General features: G+C 38.0%; 2 protein-coding genes and 1 long non-coding RNA gene across 3 annotated transcripts; 1 reads left to right on the top strand and 2 right to left on the bottom strand.

The window, feature by feature from the left end:
• Nucleotides 1-929: 929 nt before the first annotated feature.
• Nucleotides 930-8,994, top strand: LOC122534303 (trypsin-4-like). The gene is made up of 7 exons (XM_043664812.1): nucleotides 930-1,047; nucleotides 1,743-1,795; nucleotides 2,461-2,549; nucleotides 2,644-2,782; nucleotides 3,507-3,623; nucleotides 5,211-5,357; nucleotides 8,668-8,994. Exons 1-7 carry the CDS (start codon nucleotides 1,002-1,004, stop codon nucleotides 8,827-8,829), a joined length of 753 nt encoding a protein of 250 aa, XP_043520747.1. The 5' UTR covers nucleotides 930-1,001; the 3' UTR covers nucleotides 8,830-8,994.
• LOC122534306 lies at nucleotides 2,643-2,986 on the bottom strand. The gene is made up of 2 exons (XR_006307860.1): nucleotides 2,899-2,986; nucleotides 2,643-2,862 (listed from the first exon to the last, which is right to left on the bottom strand). It is a non-coding gene; the product is annotated as an uncharacterized LOC122534306 (long non-coding RNA).
• Nucleotides 8,995-9,711: 717 nt separating the features above from the next.
• LOC122534305 (trypsin 3A1-like) lies at nucleotides 9,712-17,931 on the bottom strand (the record flags this gene model as incomplete). Its single annotated transcript, XM_043664814.1, has 6 exons — nucleotides 9,712-10,151; nucleotides 11,946-12,209; nucleotides 12,903-13,044; nucleotides 13,195-13,283; nucleotides 14,187-14,245; nucleotides 17,874-17,931. Coding segments are annotated over 6 exons (759 nt in total), but the record flags the coding sequence as incomplete, so codon positions are not given.
• Nucleotides 17,932-20,140: the final 2,209 nt, after the last annotated feature.

Consider the following 20,140-nt stretch of genomic DNA (forward strand, 5'->3'; position numbering starts at 1 on the left):
AATTACTACTATTGTACAAGATTTTATTACAAAATTAAATTAAATTAAATTAAAGTGAAGATTGTAACTAATTTTCAACATTAAGTAGATAATAATTTCAAGTTTAAGCAGATATTATCTATATATTTCTTTTGTAGTTCAAAATTTTTCATAAATGTTCAAAAATCACCAGTCTAATCATTATTACAGATATTCGTTAAAAATCTGTTGTTCAAAGTTAGAGACTAACATAATTCTTTCAGCTATATATTTACCTAGTAAAATATTTTTTCTATTTACCCAGAAAATTAGGAAAAGAGAAGGAAAGAGACTGAAATTAAAAAAATCTGATTATAAACGTCCGAATGAAGGAAAATAATACCGGTGTACGCTTTATCGAACGACACGTTTCTCGTACTTGACGGTCTTCGATATATTTCGTTTCGTTCAAACGAATCACCCGATAAGAATATGCGTCGAAAACTCCCGCCAGAAAGTTTAGACGCCGATATAAAACGATATAAAACGCGTGCGATCGGACACTCGACAGCGCGCACAAAATACACACGTGATGTATACAAGAAATACGTTTTATCAAGTGCGTCTGATCGATTAGTTGCAAATTGCTCCAAATTGGATATGTGACTAATCTTGACACGATTGTTCCATTATCTCGAGTCTCGATACGATATCGCTAATCGCCATCTCGTACGCTTGTACGGTCGAACGCGTCGACGAAGCTCTTTCTTTTTTTTTTACCGGGAACCTGCACAACGTTTCTTGTTTCTTCTTTTTCTCATTCTCCTCTTTTGTTTCGTCCACCGAATTTATCGAGATACGTGAAATGGGTTCCTTTGAAGTTCGAGCGACGACGCGATGCCTGGACAGCGGATAATGATCGATAACGTCCGCTTATCGCCGAAATATTTGGCCTCCAACGTGAGTATCGACAAACTTTTGACCTGGTTCCACTCTCAATAATTCGACCAGTTACTCGTTGCTTCTCATCGATCGACGTTAAAATGGTTGTAACAACACTGGCTTTATTCTGTGTGCTTTTTGGGAACGGTAAGTTCTATTAACTCCGAGAAGTGACATTGGCGATATTTCATTTGGTATCTCGGGCAATTTTATTAAAAAAGTCATGTCGCTAGGCTGTGTATGAACTGAGGATGGCTGTAAATGTAATTGGAAGATTGTCAAATTTTTACAATTTGAAAGTTTTAATCTTGAACGAGTGTTTTAGCGTCTGTGAATAGCTAGATTTTGAATTTTTATGCACTCGTAGAAGTGTAAAAGCTCAAAATTGTACCGAATGCACAAAATACAGTACCCTGGTGTTATTTAATTAAAATTTAATATTTTAATGAAATATTAATTAAAATTAATATTTAATTAAAATTCAAACACCTCGGTGTCATTTTCAAAATTGCTTTCGCAAAAATATAGAATTCATCGCTTATTTATAATTACAAATTTACTATCTGAATTACTACTATTGTACAAAATTTTATTACAAAATTAAATTACAAAAAATTAAGTTTCATCAGATTTAGTTTAATTAAGTTTTATCAGTTTAATTTAGATTCGTTTCTTATATTTTTCACAATTAGAAACTAATGATGATTTTAGAACGTGATTTTAAAACGTCATATTACAAATATGAATTAAAGGGAAATGTTTTAGAATTAAACAATTTATTCAACAATATTTACTCATTCTATAGATAATTTCATAAACAGAATTTTTTGTTTTCTGTGCAGTTATTGCGTCCGATAACATCAACTGTGCGACTATTACGGAATACCCTTATCACGTAAGTTAAAATAATTAATTGTGCTTTGACGACTACACTCGTACAAGCTTAATTTGATAAAATTAGAATTTGCGTCTTTAATATATACTAACGTGCACTGAACATGTTCTAACAAATATTTGTACGTCACAATATCGTTATTGTACACTACAGTCTCCTATTTTCCCACGTCTCTTGACAGTACACAATACTAATCTTTCCAGTAGTATGGTCGTAAGTATTCAGACCAAATAGAACAGAAATTTAACATTACACAACATCGCGTAATTTGAATGTTATACATATTTTTGAAAATTTTGTTTTACTCGTTATTGTATTTTGCCAATTGTCCACCATTGTAAAATGATTTATTTTGTAACAATTATTATTTGTTGCAAGACTTCGAATCGGTCATAAAGGGTTAAGTCTCGCTGAAATCACTTCGCGAAAACATTTCAAATCTCACGATTATCAAATTTCAAATTGATGACTTGCCGGAAGATTTTAAAAACATTTCAACTTCAATTCAAATAATTTTGATGTCACATTGAAGCGGATGATCACGATCGATCGACAATCCGCGGTAAGTCGATAAGTAAACGAAGACCTAGTTAAATCCATTTCGCAATTTCGAACAGTTTCGAAACAAAAAATATGGTGAATATGGTTTTGGTCGCGTAACACAGGTCTCTATTGAGAAATACGGGGTACACGTGTGTAGCGGAGCATTGGTGCACGAATCATGGGTAATAACCGCGGCGTCCTGCGTTTTTCGGTGAGTATCGTTCACGAGGAATTTCTCGTTGTTCTATACAAATCGCATACCTGCGCGCACAAGCCAGCGAATAACGGAAGGTAATTGCTCGCAGCTCGGAACCGTCCACGGTGACTGTGCGGGCACGCACGTCCACGCTTTCTGTCGGAGGAGATGAATTGGAAGTGGCCAGCATTGTCGTGCACGAAGATTTTGATAAATTCATACTACTGAATGACATCGCGCTTATTAAGGTACGAAACAACTCTCGACTCGTTATCTCGATTTTCGTCGAAAGGAAGACAAATATTTTGGCAGAATTTCGAATCGTGTTCTCCTTTGACCTATTTCATTTCATTTTTAATTGAACCTCTCTGTAATGAGTTTCAGAAAAATACGATTTGATCTCGTTGTTGTTAAAAAGTAGGAATTTAGCAGAATTAAATATGGCTAAGTGAATAATCTCGCTTGTGAACGAACTGTTTAAATTTTAAGCGCTTCGTGTTTTTTTTTTTCAAGTTCAGCTCTAACGTCATTAAATGTAATTTAAAATCAATTTATTTTCGTTATCAGATACCAGAATATATCAGAATATCAGAATGTAGATCTACCACCAAGAATTTGGTGCTTCGTTCCTTCATACATAATTTCGACAATTTGAAAGTGCAATAGCACATGTTGTCACATGTACGAATAGACACAGGTTCAGAAACATGAACCTGTTGTAAGAGAAACTCGAAAACACGAACACGTTTCGATGAACGCGTGAAAAATTCAATAAACGTCTCGCGATGATGTATTAGTGGGAAGTTGAACATGATGTCATACGTCAATGACGGTCACGATGTCAATTCTCGAGATGAAATGTTGAAATTGTGAAGAATAAGTTTTCCAAAAAAGAAAATAATTGCGAAATTCATCGTTATATATACCGAGTGAAATGATTTTAATTTATCGAAATATTTTTCTGGAGCGCAGCTGAAACTTCCCGTACAATTCGGTGAAAAATTGTTGCCGATAGGACTTCCGGAGAAGGAAGACTACATGCCCGATGATGGAACGATGTGTTTCGTGACAGGCTGGAAATACACTTTGGTAAGTGCTGTTTGCCATGTTATAACACTTATAATAAAATAATACTTTTCTCGCGTTAACAGAAATCTGACCGCCGTTGTTCGTTAACTATTCAGTTGTATTTTCAATTCTATGAACTTTGATATGTTATACACGCCATTTTGAAGTCACCATTTATTTTGTAATCTTTTACACAGTAATCGATGCATTTTCTTGTTGTCTATTAAAAAGACATTTAGGTCGAAGATCGATTGATTTAAAATTTTATGGAGTTGACTAAAATTAAGACAAACAAAACAAAATAAAAGTGAAGATTTTTTAAACTAGCCACTCCGAATATTTGCTTAAATATTTCTTACATAACGAAACGTATCGATTAACGAATAAAGAGAGTTCAATAAGTGCCTAATTTCACGATGTTGCCGGTAAAGTAAATCCTTAATCCTGTTGGCAAAAATCCGACAAATCTGACAAAATTATTTATTAATTATCTGGCAATATTTTTAATTTCATTTGATCAATTGATAACAAACATTTCTACAGATAACTGAATAAAATACGACCGAAAATGTGCTGCATTTTCAACATTATATCGCGATGGGAAACGCGTAGCAAACGATTTAAAACGTTCGTTTTATGGCCGATACTGATTATCTTTCTGTGACATCGTGCGATCATTAAAACGCGAGCCCCGTTCACTAAATATTCACTTTCATCTCAATATCTGATTCCATTTCGGCCCTGGTTACGATATCTACCGGACACGTTGGAAAACAAATGTATACACACTTTTTATAACGGCCAATTTTCAATTGCCGAATAAAGGAACAGGTAACAATGCGCGTTTCAATTTCGTTAACGCTCGGGCAACATCGCGCCAACGATATTTCGCGATATTTTCGAAAGCAATAGATCAAACGATATTTATTCTGTTATGAAAGAAAAACGATATTTATTTTGTCCAAAATTCCATCGTTTTAAAACGTTTAAATATATACAAAGGTAACGAATGAATTTCGTAGATAAATATCACAATATTTGCACTTTCAAGTCGTTGTAATTGATCGACAAAGTTGAAGCGAAGAATTATTAAATGACATTCTTTTTCACCAACATGTAACAGCCTCAGGAATTTTATTTCCTACTTGACAAAAATAATTTCCGAGCATTGTGATATTGTTCTCTCTCGAGAGACAATTCTTCCATCCCCTCTTCTCAATATTCACTTCACATTTGGGAGGAAGTTTCCTCAAGCGAATTGTCAATTTAATCAGCTTAATCAAATCGATCAATTTCAAGTTTGTAACCGAAAGGAAATCAAAACATCTTGATCAGGAGAAAGTGTACTACCTAGTAACTCTTCATTCGACTCGGATAATCATTTCTTGCAAGCTTTCCCGTTTTCTTTTTCATTAGCCAAATCGCTTGCTCCAAGTCGCTCGACTAATGTGAACAAGAGTATAGCGGTATCAATCAGACGCAACGATCGATATCCCGATCCACGCACATTAACCATCGTGCGCATCACGCTGGCTGGCCAGCGGCCAGTCAGTGTCTTAGCTGCCCCAAATCACGATGCGACTAATTGATCGATCAACGATTTTGCAGGCGGGTCCGATGGATTCTCAGCTCACGGTGACAGCTGTGCCGCTCGTGAATCAGAGTGTTTGCAGCGCGACGATGCCCTGTTACGAACCGGTGTTCCAGAAGATGCTTTGCGCTGGCAACATGACCCACGGAGTGGAGACGTGTCAGGTAAGATGAAGATGAGAGAACGTGGCCTGAAACCAGGTCCAAGAGGCAGAATGCGGTTTCAAACGGAGATCAGAGACAGAGACAGAGGCACAGACAGAGAGGGAGAAAGAGAGAGAGAGAGAGAGGGAGAATTGTGTGCATTCGCGAGTCGCGACAACCTTGCCACACTTAAGCATCCTGAAGGGTCTGCCAAGGAGATCCCTCGACCTGGCTCGTGTGTGACGACGCCACTCGACGCTTGCGTCTGTGTGCGCTAGTGATACGCTTCTTGACTTCGTTCGTATACGTGCACCAGGATATCCTACACAACTATGGTTTCGAAGTGGTGGAAGATGGAGGACAATTTCATTAGACAAAGTTAAATTTGGTACAGATGGACATGCGTGGAATTTGAACGATTTTAAGGATACCTCTGTCTTCCGAATTGGGGACAAGCATCAAATTAATGCAGAACAGTATGAGGGTCTTAATTAAAAAAAAAAGTAGCTTCATTTTTTATCTGGGTATATATTTTATCTCTTGCCTCTGTTTCGCTTGTTACTACTCAGTAATTTCGATAATTTTAACAATTATACAGAGTCACTTCGTAGATTGGCAAGTTTTGCAAAATAAAAATCGCAAACTGTGAGAGTTCTGACCATGCTAACTAATTTTTATTGACGTTTTCTAGTTGGAGTTTCTCTCTATAAAATCTCAAAATTTCTTTTTACAAGTCAATCGATGCGTTTTTCTTTTTCTCCGTAGAAAGATTGTTAGCGACGAGCTCAACATTTTTCAAATCACCGTTCGAAATCATTCAATTTTGTCAAAGAAAAATTTCTTCGAGTCTCTGCCACTTCATATTTATCGATCTAGTTATGCGAGACACCCATACACCAATACTACGTGTTGCTTGTACAGCACACAATATACACGCGGTCACGAGTCATCAAAAACCATACCACCAAGCTGTTCGCCATGCATGTGGAACATAAACGAGAAGTTCCGCAAGCTGGAGGTTGCTTTGGCAGGTAAGGAAGACGGATGACTTTGTTTTGGCCGGTTATTGTTTACCGTGCGATTAGAGGATCAAATGGAATAGTTGATTGTTCGGCATGGATGATCGAGTGGATATTTGGAGAGAAGTTTGGGCTAATTGCTCGGCGAAGTTTCGACGAAGAAAAGTCGTTTCGAGCCACTTTTTACCATGGTTCGGTGTGAACGATGACGATGAAGAAGCGGCGAATTCCACGCGGTAGTTGAGAATTGCATATTTGAAGGTTTTGAAGTTCTGACAATGAGTTAAAAAGTTCGAGTAGTTTCATAGTGCCGGAGAGTACAGGAGAGAGTTTAGGAAGGTCATTGAAATGCAAATTACCCCTCGTCTGCAAGCTCTATTTCTCTTTTTGACACACTGTTGCGAAAGACTCGACAACAGAAATTAATTCTCGTGGATCTTTCGTGGATCGATTCCTCAATTTTTCTGAACTTCATCGCCGTGGTTTTAGATATTGTGTAATTTACATAGTGCAAGTTGTGTCTCATATGATCCATGCTGTAGCATTCCGGTTTATTTTTAATTAGGTGTGTGATTCTATTTGATGTATACCAAATTTAACAGTATTTAGCAAATTGGTAGTAATGAAATAAATTAATAATGAAAGCTGATAATTTTAGCGATCTCGATAATAATAAATCATTTCCCACTGTTCTTCAATCTTTAACTAAAATTATGATTAAAAACACTTGGCGGAATAATTATTCATTATCTTTAAAATCATTAATGATACTTCATTAAAGTTTCTTTTATTTTCGCCTGTTCGTGTTTCAAGATCTTCTGAATCTTGGAAACACAAAATTGCCAATTCACTGAAGCGTCCTATTTCCAAGATTTTGGGAGATTTTCAATAAAATAAGAACAAACGAGTCGTCGTCGTCGTTTGTTCCTCGTTCGACGAAAGAATATCCGCCGTTTCTCAAAGAGGCCCAATTAATCACGAACGCGATCAATAGTATCGTTAAAAGTCAATATTTGATATCGCTGTTTCTCAGCGAATCGTCTTGCTAACGGTTCGCCGATACGACGCACAAAAGACGCGTCGCGTTTATAAGCAACGTTTGAATACGGTCGGCTGAATAGAAACTGAACATTATTCACCATGCATAATGGAAAATTGTCATAAAGCGCGAGGATTCCTACACGCCACGTCGTTATAACAATAACAATAAAACTCGCCAAGGACGCGACAGAAAGAGCGATACCTTTCGATCGGTTTTTCCACTCGATGATAGATTCCGATCTTTTTCCCCCTTCCATTCTTTTCTTTTTTTTTCTTTTTTCTATTCCTCCCTCCCTTGAATATTTCTCCCCTCCCCCTCCCCCTCCCCCGCCCCTCTTCCGCGTGAATATTTCTCTGTTGAGAATACAATGCCGCGGAGAGATTGTGCAACGCTGCGCGTCTTTTGAAAACGGATAAACGAGTCGATTTCGAGCGAGTCGATGCTCGAACACGTACGCGTCAGAATGGAGAAAGATTAATCGGTATTTTTTAGCTATTTCTTTGTTCTAATTTTAGTGATTTTTCATCCGAGATGAACGTGCAAGATAGACTGTTAGTCGCTATGTTCGAAAATGACCATCATCTTCCGTTCGTTCGGATACTGTTTATTCGACGATTATTATTCATTTATTCTTTGAAATACAGTGGTTCTGCATTTCGTAATTGACTACTAATTTTACCAGTAGCATCTAAATGGATTGAAACTTGTGTTGCGTCGCTGTCCAAGAATTAAGTAGCAGCTGTTTCATTTTCCCTCTCTTCTTGCAACGATGTCATCTCGATTCGAGATACATTACTCGACGCATATTTTAAATATTTATGTAACATTTATTTTAAATTGTTATAGCAGAATATTTTAATGTGATTGGTACAACAGTAGGTATATTTCAAACACTCAAACTCGTCACACTTTTCAATTTACAGATCAAATCGAAGTTTGTATCCACCCTTTATTAGCTTCATTTGCTTTCGCGCAGCATCAATGGAATTGGAAACTAGACAAATAATTCAGATTCGATAGATCTCGTTTTATTTGAATCGCGCAGGAACGGATATTCTAATCGTCTGATTATATTATTGTGCTGTACCAGCAATCAGAGGGCCTGTTTATCCCACAAATGAAGAAACATATAAACACACGCACACACACACACACACATACATACATACACAGAGGAACGGAGAAATCGAGAGAAATGATAACGTGCGATAACGATAGAGCGAAGAGTTGCAAGTAATCACTGAAACTGTCAACCCTCGTCTGCTTGCAGGATGATCCAGGTGCTCCGCTGATGGAAGGGCAGACACTGATTGGCGTTCTATCCTATGGATTAGGGTGTAAAACTATGATACATCCGGGAGTGTACACTCGTGTCAGCAGTTACCTACCGTGGATCTCTGCAAATTCCGGCGTCTACGATGTACGAGATTGATACCCGCCAAACTACAAACGTCAATGTTGCGAACGTTTGTCAGGGACGAGCGGCGAGCTAAAGCCTGCCCGCGTTTTAAAGGAAATGGGAGGACTGGCCGAGGTTTTCCGCTCGTTTGTATTTGGCGGCAATGTCACAAAGCGTAGTCAAACTTTATAAATTCATCGTAGGGAGGATTTTAGCCTTATAGAAATTCAACGTAGCCAGTAACTGCGTTTCGACTTCTGTTTCCTTGCGAGCGATTTTCTTGTATGTACAATTGTACGTTCTCTTCATTTTGTCGAATAAAACAGCAGCGAAGATGCAATTTTTGTTTCGAGAAATTTCTAAGTTACGGTAACAAGCATCGTTTCGGATTTTCAAGGAATTTGAAACAGTGCCCGAAAAATTTGCGAGACGCGAATTAAAGCTGCGAAGAATTACTGATCGCTGAAGGAACTGATCAACAATTTTAAACCGTATGTGACTTAACAGACTGCGGACTTTTGTATAAATTCGTATTTTTTTGGGGATGTAATTAAGAAAACAGAGCCTTGATAGAAAATTATTTTACGCACTAAATCAGTCACAGAAAGCACTCAAAGATATTTCACATGCCTTTCCTATGTAACTTTGCATTTTAAAATTTCTCATAAAATCCGAAAAATTTTATACTGACAATTCACAATGTTGTTTAATTTTCGATAAATAACCAAATCAACTACTTGCTTTTCTACATTAGGACTTACGAATATGTATGTCCATTGATCTAGTTATTATAAACGAGCAACGCTGAAAAGCAACTTATCGCGATTCGCGTTTGTTTCCTTTGGAAATATTAACAATTGGATAGAGACGGATGATTGGTCTGTGGAAAAGGGGGGACGACGAGCCACGATGAACTACGAAACACAATTTATTTATTATCCGATACTACAATCCCAACTCGTGGCGTGATTAAAAATAGAGAAAAGAAAATCAATGGTGATATTTCAGTGTGTCGAGATCAGATTACGCCGCGAGAAAGTAAGCGCGGCTGGTTCTCGCGCTCGTGAAACGCGTTCGACGCTCTTTGCAAACAAAGAGGGTGGCAGGCAGGCATGGCGGCGACGCGAATTGTTTGCAGGAGGAATTTTCGAGTTCGTAGCTGGTTCAATAACGTTTCGTGCTCGCGACTAGGATAAACAGAAAAACGCTCACAGACCGGTTTTCTCGGTGATCCAGCGTCGGAGAACTGTCACGCGCGTGTAAACGCCGGGATAAGATGGCCTCGCGCATCCGTAGCCCCACGATACTATACCAATCAGTTTGTCGTGCTGCACCATTGGTCCGCCGCTGTCACCCTGTCAAAACGACACATTTCTGCGGTGAAAAATTAGAAAATCTCTGGACCAGTTTGTTTCGCGGACAGATTGTGGATGTTTACGCAACTTTTTGCGTAACTCTACGCGTGCAACCAAAGAAATGAATTCTGAATAAAGATTTGTTTCGTTCTCTAAACATTGTAATCGTATACAGTGTCGTTATATGAATATTTTGAACATTTTGTATATTTGCGTGTGTTTCAAGTAGTTTGTGAATTTTTGAAGTCCCAAATTCTGAAAAATTTTTGTTTGAGCACACACAGTACTGATATTAAATACCATTTAATACAGAAAATTATACCTCGTCTACTATAGCTACGTATGTTATTTTTTTAAATATGAAATTGCTCATGATACCGAAGAAATATGTTCGAAAGAAAAAAATGTTCTTTCTAACACCAAATTTATTTAACGAGAATCAACGTTTGTGGCTGTTTATGCATTCATAAGCAGTTTCAAGTACAGAGATGCACAAAGTGTTCATGTTATATTTTTAGAATGTTTACTAGGTAAATTACAGTAATCTGCATTTAGATTTCATTCCCCTTTCATTCAAAATAAGCTAGAATATGAATTTCGACGTCGTTAGATGTCACAGTCGTGTATGTGAAGAAAAATGTCCTTGACACGTTTAATTACTCTTCAAGACACAGTGATCTCTTCATTATTCCAATACTTTTTCCGGTTCAACTTTTCAACTCTGCTTTCTTCCTAATCAAGGTCAATTGAACTAGAACTTCCATAGGGATTACGCATGTTGAAGTCTGAATTAAAGAAATGTTTCACTAAAATATAAATCGCGTTCTCGTTTCAAAGAACAATGGTTCGTTCCTTTAAAAATTAGATTTGTGAAAAAAAAAAAAAAAAAGAAAACAGAAAGGAAGTACGAGCAGATGTAGGTCAAAAGGGCTTGAAAGACCGTGACGGTGTTGAAACGAAGAAGTCTAGTAGCTTAATTGCATTTAGGAGAACCTATTCTTTCGAAGATTAAAATACTGCAGTACTTCGATGCAATTTCTTCGATCATTTATTTTTAATTTGCGTAAAAGCTTCTTTACGAAGTCATAAATGTAAGCAATTTGTAAATACAAAGATCAACTTTCGGTGCCTTGCCTTCATTAGATAATCTTTAACACACAGTAAATTAACTCATATATTTTACATATTTCTGTATCTTCCTAAATTCACAAAATTAAAAAAAGTAGCTTTACAAAAAAAAAAAAAAAAAAAAGAAAAAGAAACAGCTGGAAATAAATAGAAATTTCGAAATAGAATGCAATTAATAATCCGTTAATTTATTACAACACGTGTCCGCTGTAATTATATGTAATTTAAGAGACAAAACGCTATCAAATGGCTACATTAAAACAAGATTAACGGCGCGTTGAAGGAAACTATTTTGTAATCTGGACGTAAATTAAAATGTTCCGCGTTAAACATAGTTATCGAAGAGCTGAAAATCCATATTTTTAATATATATGTACATAACACGTGAGTTGTTTAATTAAAGATTTATACTCTCGATCGAGACCGAGACATTTGCTAGTTTATATCGCGTCACGTGGTTTCAATCGAAATCACGTGAATGTTTCTTTCTCTGGCAATTGCTGAGAGAGATGAGACTGTACTAAAAATTACGCGTGTAAACTGTATTGACACGTACCTACGGGAATAGAACTTAAAATAGATGAAAGATTTCGAACAATTCATTAACTGGTCAAATGGTTAAAAACCACGTTAAATTAACTCCCGTCGATGGAAACAATTAATTACCTGACACGAATCCTTGCCACCGATGTCCACGTAACCGGCGCAGATCATTCGCCGCGTGATTGGCCTGGTTACGTACAATCGGGAGCACTGCGCGCTAGAAATGAGTGGTACTTGGACCTTGCGTAACTGTGTGGCCAGCGGGCCGTTGTTTCTCATAACTCCCCAACCGGTGACCATCGCCTTGCTACCAGCCGCATAATGATCGGCTATCGGTGCCAGCAGGATCGGCCTCACCCGCGTGCCGTACACCAACGGCTTTTCCAGCTGAAATTGTAATTGGTTTGAACGGTGCCAACCGGTTTGAGAGGACAGCCCATTGCGGAATTGATTGTGAAACGGTAATTGAATTCTTCGGGGCTTTATTCCACGGGGACCCGTTAATAAATAAATTTGGTCGATCGGCGATTCGGTTTGCCCTGGACCTAACCTCACTGCCCGTCCTCCCGGATTTCCGTTATCGCTCTCCTCCTCCCTCCTACCCGAATCTGTCGCGTCTTTACTTTGCTCGTCGCGTCGAACTTTCCGTAGATTTTTGTTCTTTCTTTAAGGTTTAGTTAGGAACAGTCTAATCGCGACGACGTTTAAATTTTCAGAGAAGCGACGATTTAAGCCGCGAGGGATTTGCCAACGTTTGATATCAATAAGACATTAGTCGGAACATTCCTTTGACTAATTTGAGCATTGATTAGATATTGGAAATTTTGAAAGATGTTGAAAGATGCTTTTCTTCAATTTTATCCTTCAAATTTTGTGTATCTTCGAATCTATGTGTAATATTCAAATCTACATATATTCTATACTGAATCGACGTAGAATCGTTTCAAACAATGGACTAGAACCGAGACTAGAAATCAGAACTTTAGCGATTCGCTAAACATTCATCACAGTAAACGATTTTACAACCTTTACGTTACTCGCTAAATTCATCGATCAAAAGCTTACATACTTGCTACTCACCCGAATCAAGGCGATGTCGTAATCCGCGGTTTTTCTGTTATACTTCTCATGAACAATAATTTCCTCCGCGTCGATCACTACGGCTGCGTCGTTAGTGAGATCGGAAGTGCCCGCCTTGATCGAGAAGAAACGAACGAAGAGGCTGAAACGGAGGGGAACGTTATAAAAGAACGCTCATTAACGCAAGGTTAATGTACGCGAGTGGAACTTCTGTTTGATGACACGCGTTGATGTGTTGCGTTATCGAGATCGATGGTGCTTGTTAACGAAACTGGGAGAAAGAAGTACGCACCTCTGGACGCAGTGCGCGGCCGTGACGATCCATCTCTCACTAATGATAGAGCCACCGCATACGTGACGATTGTTATATTGAAGAGACACCTGCGAATTTTACGGACAATATCAATTTTGCGGACGATCGAGCGTCCAGAGAACGGCTGTGAAATTCACGACCGGCGAAACATCAAGCCGGCTCGTTAAACGTCGATTAATATTTTTCTTAATATCGAGAGGGGCCGAACGAGCGGCAATTGTTTTCGAATTGGCAAACTCGTTACCGTGATTTCGTGCCGCGACGACGAATTATATCCGCGTTCACGCTCGATTATTCCCCTGTCTCCGCGAGAATTTATAAGATTTGAGAATTAAGTTGCAAATGAGAGACGTTTGCGATATTCATCTTCTTATTTAATTTAATTTCAGAAACATTAGAGAGCAAAGGTTTTGTTTAAACGTTTGACGAAAAATTATTCGAATCTCTAAGACTCTCCTGTTTTATCGATAAGTTTATAATATCGAGTTGGTAGTTCTGCAATCACAACAACAAGATATTGTACATTTCATCAACTAAACCGATGACATTGTCAGATCAAAAGTAGACGTAGATACACGGCACAAGATATTTCAACTTACCGCGAGTCTTTAGAAAAAATATAAAATATAAAATTCGTGAAACAGTCAAAGTTTCAATTTTTCCTTGGACGACTAACTACATAAGAAAGATGAGTATCGTTAATTTTACTAGCGTCAAAGAAAGGAACTCAAGATGCTACGACGAAGAAGAAAGATGGACTCAACAGAGGAGCTTTTTTTTTTTTGCTTGGAAGAGGTAAACGAACGGTAAGCTTCGTCGATCCACCATTCGTTGTGCACACGAGGATACATCGGTTTTAAATGGGTTGTTTTGGCGCAAAACGCGAAACGAAACGTTTCCACTCGACGGATTTTCACCAATTAATCTTCCCCTGCTGCCCGGTTGCGGGGACGATCGTTTAGAATACTTACCTGATACGGATGTTCGTCGATACTCGCTGGCTGGCCTCCAACAATACGACTCTCGTCAACTGGAAGAATCAATAGTTGAACTCGCATTTCCACGTGTATGCTCGTTGAAAAACTACTAATTAAAACGCGACGTTGCTCGGCAGGTTTCCACGGGATTTAATGACCTCCCTTAAATCGAGAACTATCGAACAACCGGCACTGAGACAATTGCACTTCGCTGAAAACACCGAGTGCTTAAATCGATTTAATAAGAGATCAGAAGTCGAGCGATACGGAGAAACAAGAATGACGATATAACTCGGCGACAGGAGAATTTGTTTTATAACAAAAAGTTATAATACTTGTACAGTATCTACAATTGAAATTCGTAGAAGTTTCTAAATTCTAAACTCTGAGTTTCTAGTCGGTTTCAAATCAATTGTTCTAAATTAAAAATCTCGAAATTCTGCGCTAACTTGTTCTATTAAATGCAGACTAAAAAAAAAAAAAAAAAAAAAAATGATATTTAACGATGTTTCCTGTCATAATAAAATATTTCGAGAGTTCAAAGTGATTTTTTACGGTGGCGTACGTACGATCCATGGGAACGGTCTGCGAGAGCACGATTGGAACGAGCTGCAATAACAACAGCGACGTATACATGGCGGGAACTTGACTAAAGAACTACCTGACCACCATCAGGCTCGCCCTTCTTTTATTTCGATATTCGGGTTAATTGTCGTTCGTATCAATTTGCCCCAACACGAGAAAAATTTCCGATCCACGAAAGTCTTCAGAACTGTCGACCTAGATTCCGCGCCGATTGCGTAAAAGCGGCGAGACTAAAATAAAATTTCAACGCCGTGACCGCCGCGATAACATCATTCCTTCTGGTACGGACTAATTAAACGAATTTCTTTTTTATCGTTTCCTTCGAAAAATGCCGTTCGTATGCAGGCGAACAGTTTCACGATTAAACTTGGAGTGGATCGATTTATTTACGACGTAGCAGGAAATCGATAATTTTTGCCGGTAAGTATTTCACGTGTTTGTTTTTAATAAAAGTTTTCGCAAGGGTGTGTAAATTAGGATAAACGGGCCAGACGTTGTGATATATAGTGTTCTGGAAATTTCAGTGCATATATATTTCGTTATTTTGCAAAGTGAAACTTGAAAGGCTTATTTTTAATAATTTACTAAACCTGTTTTTTTTCTCCGAGACACGTTTTTCAAATATCAATCATAAATTAAATTAATGTACGATCTAAAATCTCGATTATAAATTAAATTAATCTCGATGCAACGCGTTCTGCTCGAGAAAACTCGTGTTTTGCTTGAGAAATGTTTCTAAAATCTCAACCGACGAATTAAACCGATTCGAGTGAAATAGTAAAGACACACGTGCATAATTCAAAGACCGAAAGTTTCACGTTGTACAAATGTACGACGTTGACGTTCGAGATACAGTTGCACGCCCGACTATACATACTATACGCCCCGTGAGCCAAGTGACTTGGAACGTCGCGAGCAACAACAGCAATTCGACTCTCGTTTAAGGATCTCTACCCGGCAGCGTACCCAGTCCGCTGGGATCCGAAGGAAAATTCGAAATACAAGCAACGTATCGAATAGTCATTAGGCAAGTTCGGTGCACGCGATGCAGAAATCGGCGAACCGGCAGGCGAACGACAGACTGTTGTCGAGAGGATATCGATTGCTCGTGGAGGAGGGAACGTAAATGCCCCTCCGGTTGCATTAGTATGCCGTGAGCCTGGCATGATTCTTACGAACCGGCGCAAACCGGCCCGGGATAAACTCTCCTTTGGAATCCGGGGGCTCTCTTTACGAGAACGAAGACGCCGATCAACGCCGGCACGTACAATGGCGACGCTCGTTTTCGCGCACCCTTTACGAGTCAGCCACCTGTGCAAAGCTGCAAAACCGTTTATACAACGGCTCGCCGACCGAACGTCTCAAGCACGTCCCAGTCACTCGTAAAATTAATAATTCCCGATAACGAACGATCTCCTATCTACGGGCGAGAAAACGTGAGAACGACTGGAGAGAACTTGCAGGTCGCTGAACGTTGCCCGCGCGTGGCGTGTTTGTTCGCAATTCTGACAAGGAAACTGTCCAATTTATTTGTATACTTGTTTTATAACTTGAGATTTATTCGTCCTTTGATTCTGAATCTGATGGGATAATTTTTCTGACTTTCTCGTTCAGAGCTGTTGAGATACTTGGGTATGATAAATAGAACTGTGTATATTATTTTAAAAACTGTGCTCGATCCATCTTTCTCGAACTGGAGTGAATTATTATCGTTATTGGGAAGTAAGTGGGAAAAAATTCCTCTCGGAATAATTAAGAAAAATATGAGGGTTAATTTTTACGTTTGTTAATTACGATATTAATTTTACGATTAATATTGATTTTTAAAGTTATTAAACTTAGCTTTAAAGAAACTGTCGCTTGACTACTATGAGTCGCGAGTATGAATTTTAAATTTTCTTCTCTCGTATTTCTCGAATTTGCAACATTTACATAGATATTCACGCAAAGTCTAGGTGAACGTGCTTTGTAAAATTAAATTACGGGGGAATATCATAACATCATTTGCATTTGAATATAGAATAGGAACGAGGCATACGTATTCGAACTTCTGGATTGAAACAATCGTCAGCTCAGAGAAACTTAGAGTGCGTGTTTGAATAAATGATATTCATGCGTATAATTTACTCGAACATGTCGCAGTGTGCATTGTATTGTGACAGCTACTCGAACACAAATTTTATTCATCGTAGCGTGAATTGAACTTGAGAACATTTCTGCATAAATTGGACGTCGTTGCGCGCCGCACGTGTTTAACGCGGAAAACACGTTTTCGCTTTTAATTCGCAGGTGATTCGTTTTGAACCTGCAAAACGCCTGTTAAAGAGGATTAATGTTGCTCGGTAACAAACGATCCTTTATTTATAATTGCCATTATAAAATGCGTTTCGTGAATGCGGGAAAGATAAATTCTCGCGTAATGAGCGAAATTTGTAAATGTATCTTTATATTTAAAACGGGTTTTTCTTTTCGAAAAATGTGGTTGAAATTCGGTAATCGTTGGCATATTTTAATACGGGCGCTTGTGCCGTTTCAAAAACTGAAAGCTCTTTGCTGATTGCAAATCAGACCTCTATGAATAATTGAGTCTTTGAAACAATTGTTGTGAAAAATTAATGCTCCCTTTTAGTTCGTGATACCTCTCTCTGTCATCAATGGAAAGCAGTTCAATAATAACGAAAAAATTAAATATGAAACAGTTAAAGTAATTTACCATAATATCTATAAAAATATCATAACGTTATTTAGAAACTTTACTATTACGAACGGGTATAAAATATTTTGTCAACCAAGGATCAGAATTATCTATACTGCAACACGCGAAGGAAGTGATGCAAGAATCAACAAATCCAAACTAAAATTAAATCGCAAATTAATCTTTCTATTTCCTTTAAGACAATCGAATTTTTCCACTTTCATTTTATTATTTTTCAAATATTTCAATCATCTCGTTGTTCTCTGAATAATTCGTCAACGTAACGATGAAATCGTTTCTTCCTTTATACACAACAATTCCTTTCCTTCGCTTCAAATTCCTAATCGATCACGTTGTCGCAGACTGTAAATTCCTCTTGGAAAGTTAACGGACACTCTCACACAGTTGAAGGTTTTTCGTGCTAAGCAGCACCGTTTCGCAAAGGCAACCGTGGCGAATTAATTATCACGGCGAATGGCTTTTATTGCTGTTTCCGGTTCCACCGTCGTTGAGATAATGTCGTAAGCGCTCATCGATACGGCTCATTCGACGGCACTTGAAATTGCGCAGCCCTTCCAAGAAAATGAACGGTATCGCGACGTCGGGCGCGGTTGCGCCGATCCGATAGAAAGTAAATTGCTTGATCATCGTATCTCGTGACGCAAGAAGCATTAATTGTCTCCAGAACGACCGCGAAACACCTCCTTCGATATAATTGATCGGCGCTGCAGACGCTACTGCATCCCGTCGCTTAATTGGCATCGTATATATTAAGAAACGAATATAAGATAATTCTCACTTGCCAGGCGAAAAAAGAACGAAAATAATTACCATAAATATGAACACACGTTCGTTACCAACGATAATTCGATAATTAACAGCTCGGAACATTTGATGACGTGTATTCGTTCTTGAACGAATTGTATGTAAATTGTTATCTTTAATGTGGTATAATGAAGATTATATTGTGGTCGTAATATTGTGTATAATATTGTAAGATAATTCGTAAGGCAATAAGTTTGGTGAATCGTATTTATTGTCATATATGGTCGAAAGTTTTTGGTACACGTTCTTTGGTACGTGAAATAATATGTGTATACATATACGTAGATTTTCTAACATCAATATGATTTTCTTGTTTAAAGTGTCTCGTATGCTCTGTACAGTTATAATATAGAAAATGAACATGCAGTTAAAAAGTATGCAGCAATCAATGCAAGAAATCTGAATACAGTAAAACTTTTGCCCGGTACTGTATATTAAAATATTTTCTTGTACTTCTAGCTTGCATCCTCAGAAAAACATAAATAAATGTGAATAAATGTACTTGTGTTCCTAGTTGAATGAAAATTTAGCAACAGTATGTACGTTTCTGTTAGTCACAAGAACAAAAACTTCGAAGTACGCTTTCTCTTTTTGAAGAAATAACAATTTCAGTTCTCAACACGATGCCAATTTGATAATTTTATCGTTCGTCCCGACGTGGAAGAAGAAACGTCGAACGTTGAAATTGAATCTGCTCGATAGATAGATGCAAACATTCGTCCTCGAACGTTTCCTCCTTCAACGCGAACAAACGTTCCAACGAAAAAAAATTTTAAACAATTAGCGCCGGCAGCAAACGCTGACACGATTGTTTCCCCGTTCCAACAATCAACGTTCACCATCGTTGCGATCAAGTAATCTCGTTCGAGGCACACTTTTCATTCGGAAGCGTAACCATCCGAAAAACCGTTCGTCCATTCTCCGCCATTAAGCTTAATTCTCGCGTTAACTCCCGCGAGCGTGGGGATCGTTTGGGATTTTAAAACGCGTTAACTGAAATTTAAACGCCAGTTGGCCGCTGCTTCTCGAAAGTTTTCCAACTTGCCCGAGCAAATTAGCTGAATTGCGGCGCGCGGTCGATTGTTGTTGAAAAGCAAAGAACAATTCCTGACTATCCACGGAATCCACGCGCCACTGCGAGAGCAATGAAACGCGTGAGCGAGAAATTTCATCTCTCGATATTGCGCCGATCGGCTAACGGATATCGAGAAGTTGCATTTCACTCTTGGGAAAATGGGAGTTTCGCTCCTTGGAGAAGCTCGGACTGTATTCAGAATTATATTTATAATATTTTTCTTAGAATTGTGTTCTATTCAGAGTTACAGTTGTTAACATTACTTTATTATATTCGGAATTATATCTTCGTTTCTTAGAAATGAGGAATTATATCGACAGTCTCTGTGAAATATGTAAGTGCTTGCTAAATAGCTTGTAATTTCTATGTATCTCAGATTTGTTCCAAATTTTACGAAAATAATCACGGTAGTTGTGTCTTAATGAAATCTCAACGCGTAATATAACACACAATGTAACAACATTTCACTCTTGGGAAAATGGGAGTTTCGATCCTTGGAGAAGCTCGGATTGTATTCAGAATTATATTTTTCTTAGAATTGTGTTCTATTCAGAGTTACACTTGTTAACATTACTTTATTATATTCGGAATTATATCTTCGTTTCTTAGAAATGAGGAATTATATCGACAGTCTCTGTGAAATATATAAGTGCTTGCTAAATAGCTTGTAATTTCTATGTATCTCAGATTTATTCCAAATTTTATGAAAATAATCACGGTAGTCGTGTCTCAATACTATGTTAATGAAATCTCAACGCGTAATATAAC

This window comes from Frieseomelitta varia, unplaced genomic scaffold, assembly GCF_011392965.1.
Source record: "Frieseomelitta varia isolate USP_RPSP 00005682 unplaced genomic scaffold, Fvar_1.2 scaffold_586, whole genome shotgun sequence".
Classification (NCBI taxonomy): domain Eukaryota; kingdom Metazoa; phylum Arthropoda; class Insecta; order Hymenoptera; family Apidae; genus Frieseomelitta; species Frieseomelitta varia.

Coding starts and splice junctions, on each gene's coding strand:
- LOC122534303 (XM_043664812.1), top strand. CDS start 1,002: ATGGTTGTAACAACACTGGCTTTATTCTGTGTGCTTTTTGGGAACG. Junction 2,783..3,506: donor ATGACATCGCGCTTATTAAG/GTACGAAACAAC, acceptor TCTGGAGCGCAG/CTGAAACTTCCCGTACAATT. Junction 5,358..8,667: donor ACGGAGTGGAGACGTGTCAG/GTAAGATGAAGA, acceptor GTCTGCTTGCAG/GATGATCCAGGTGCTCCGCT.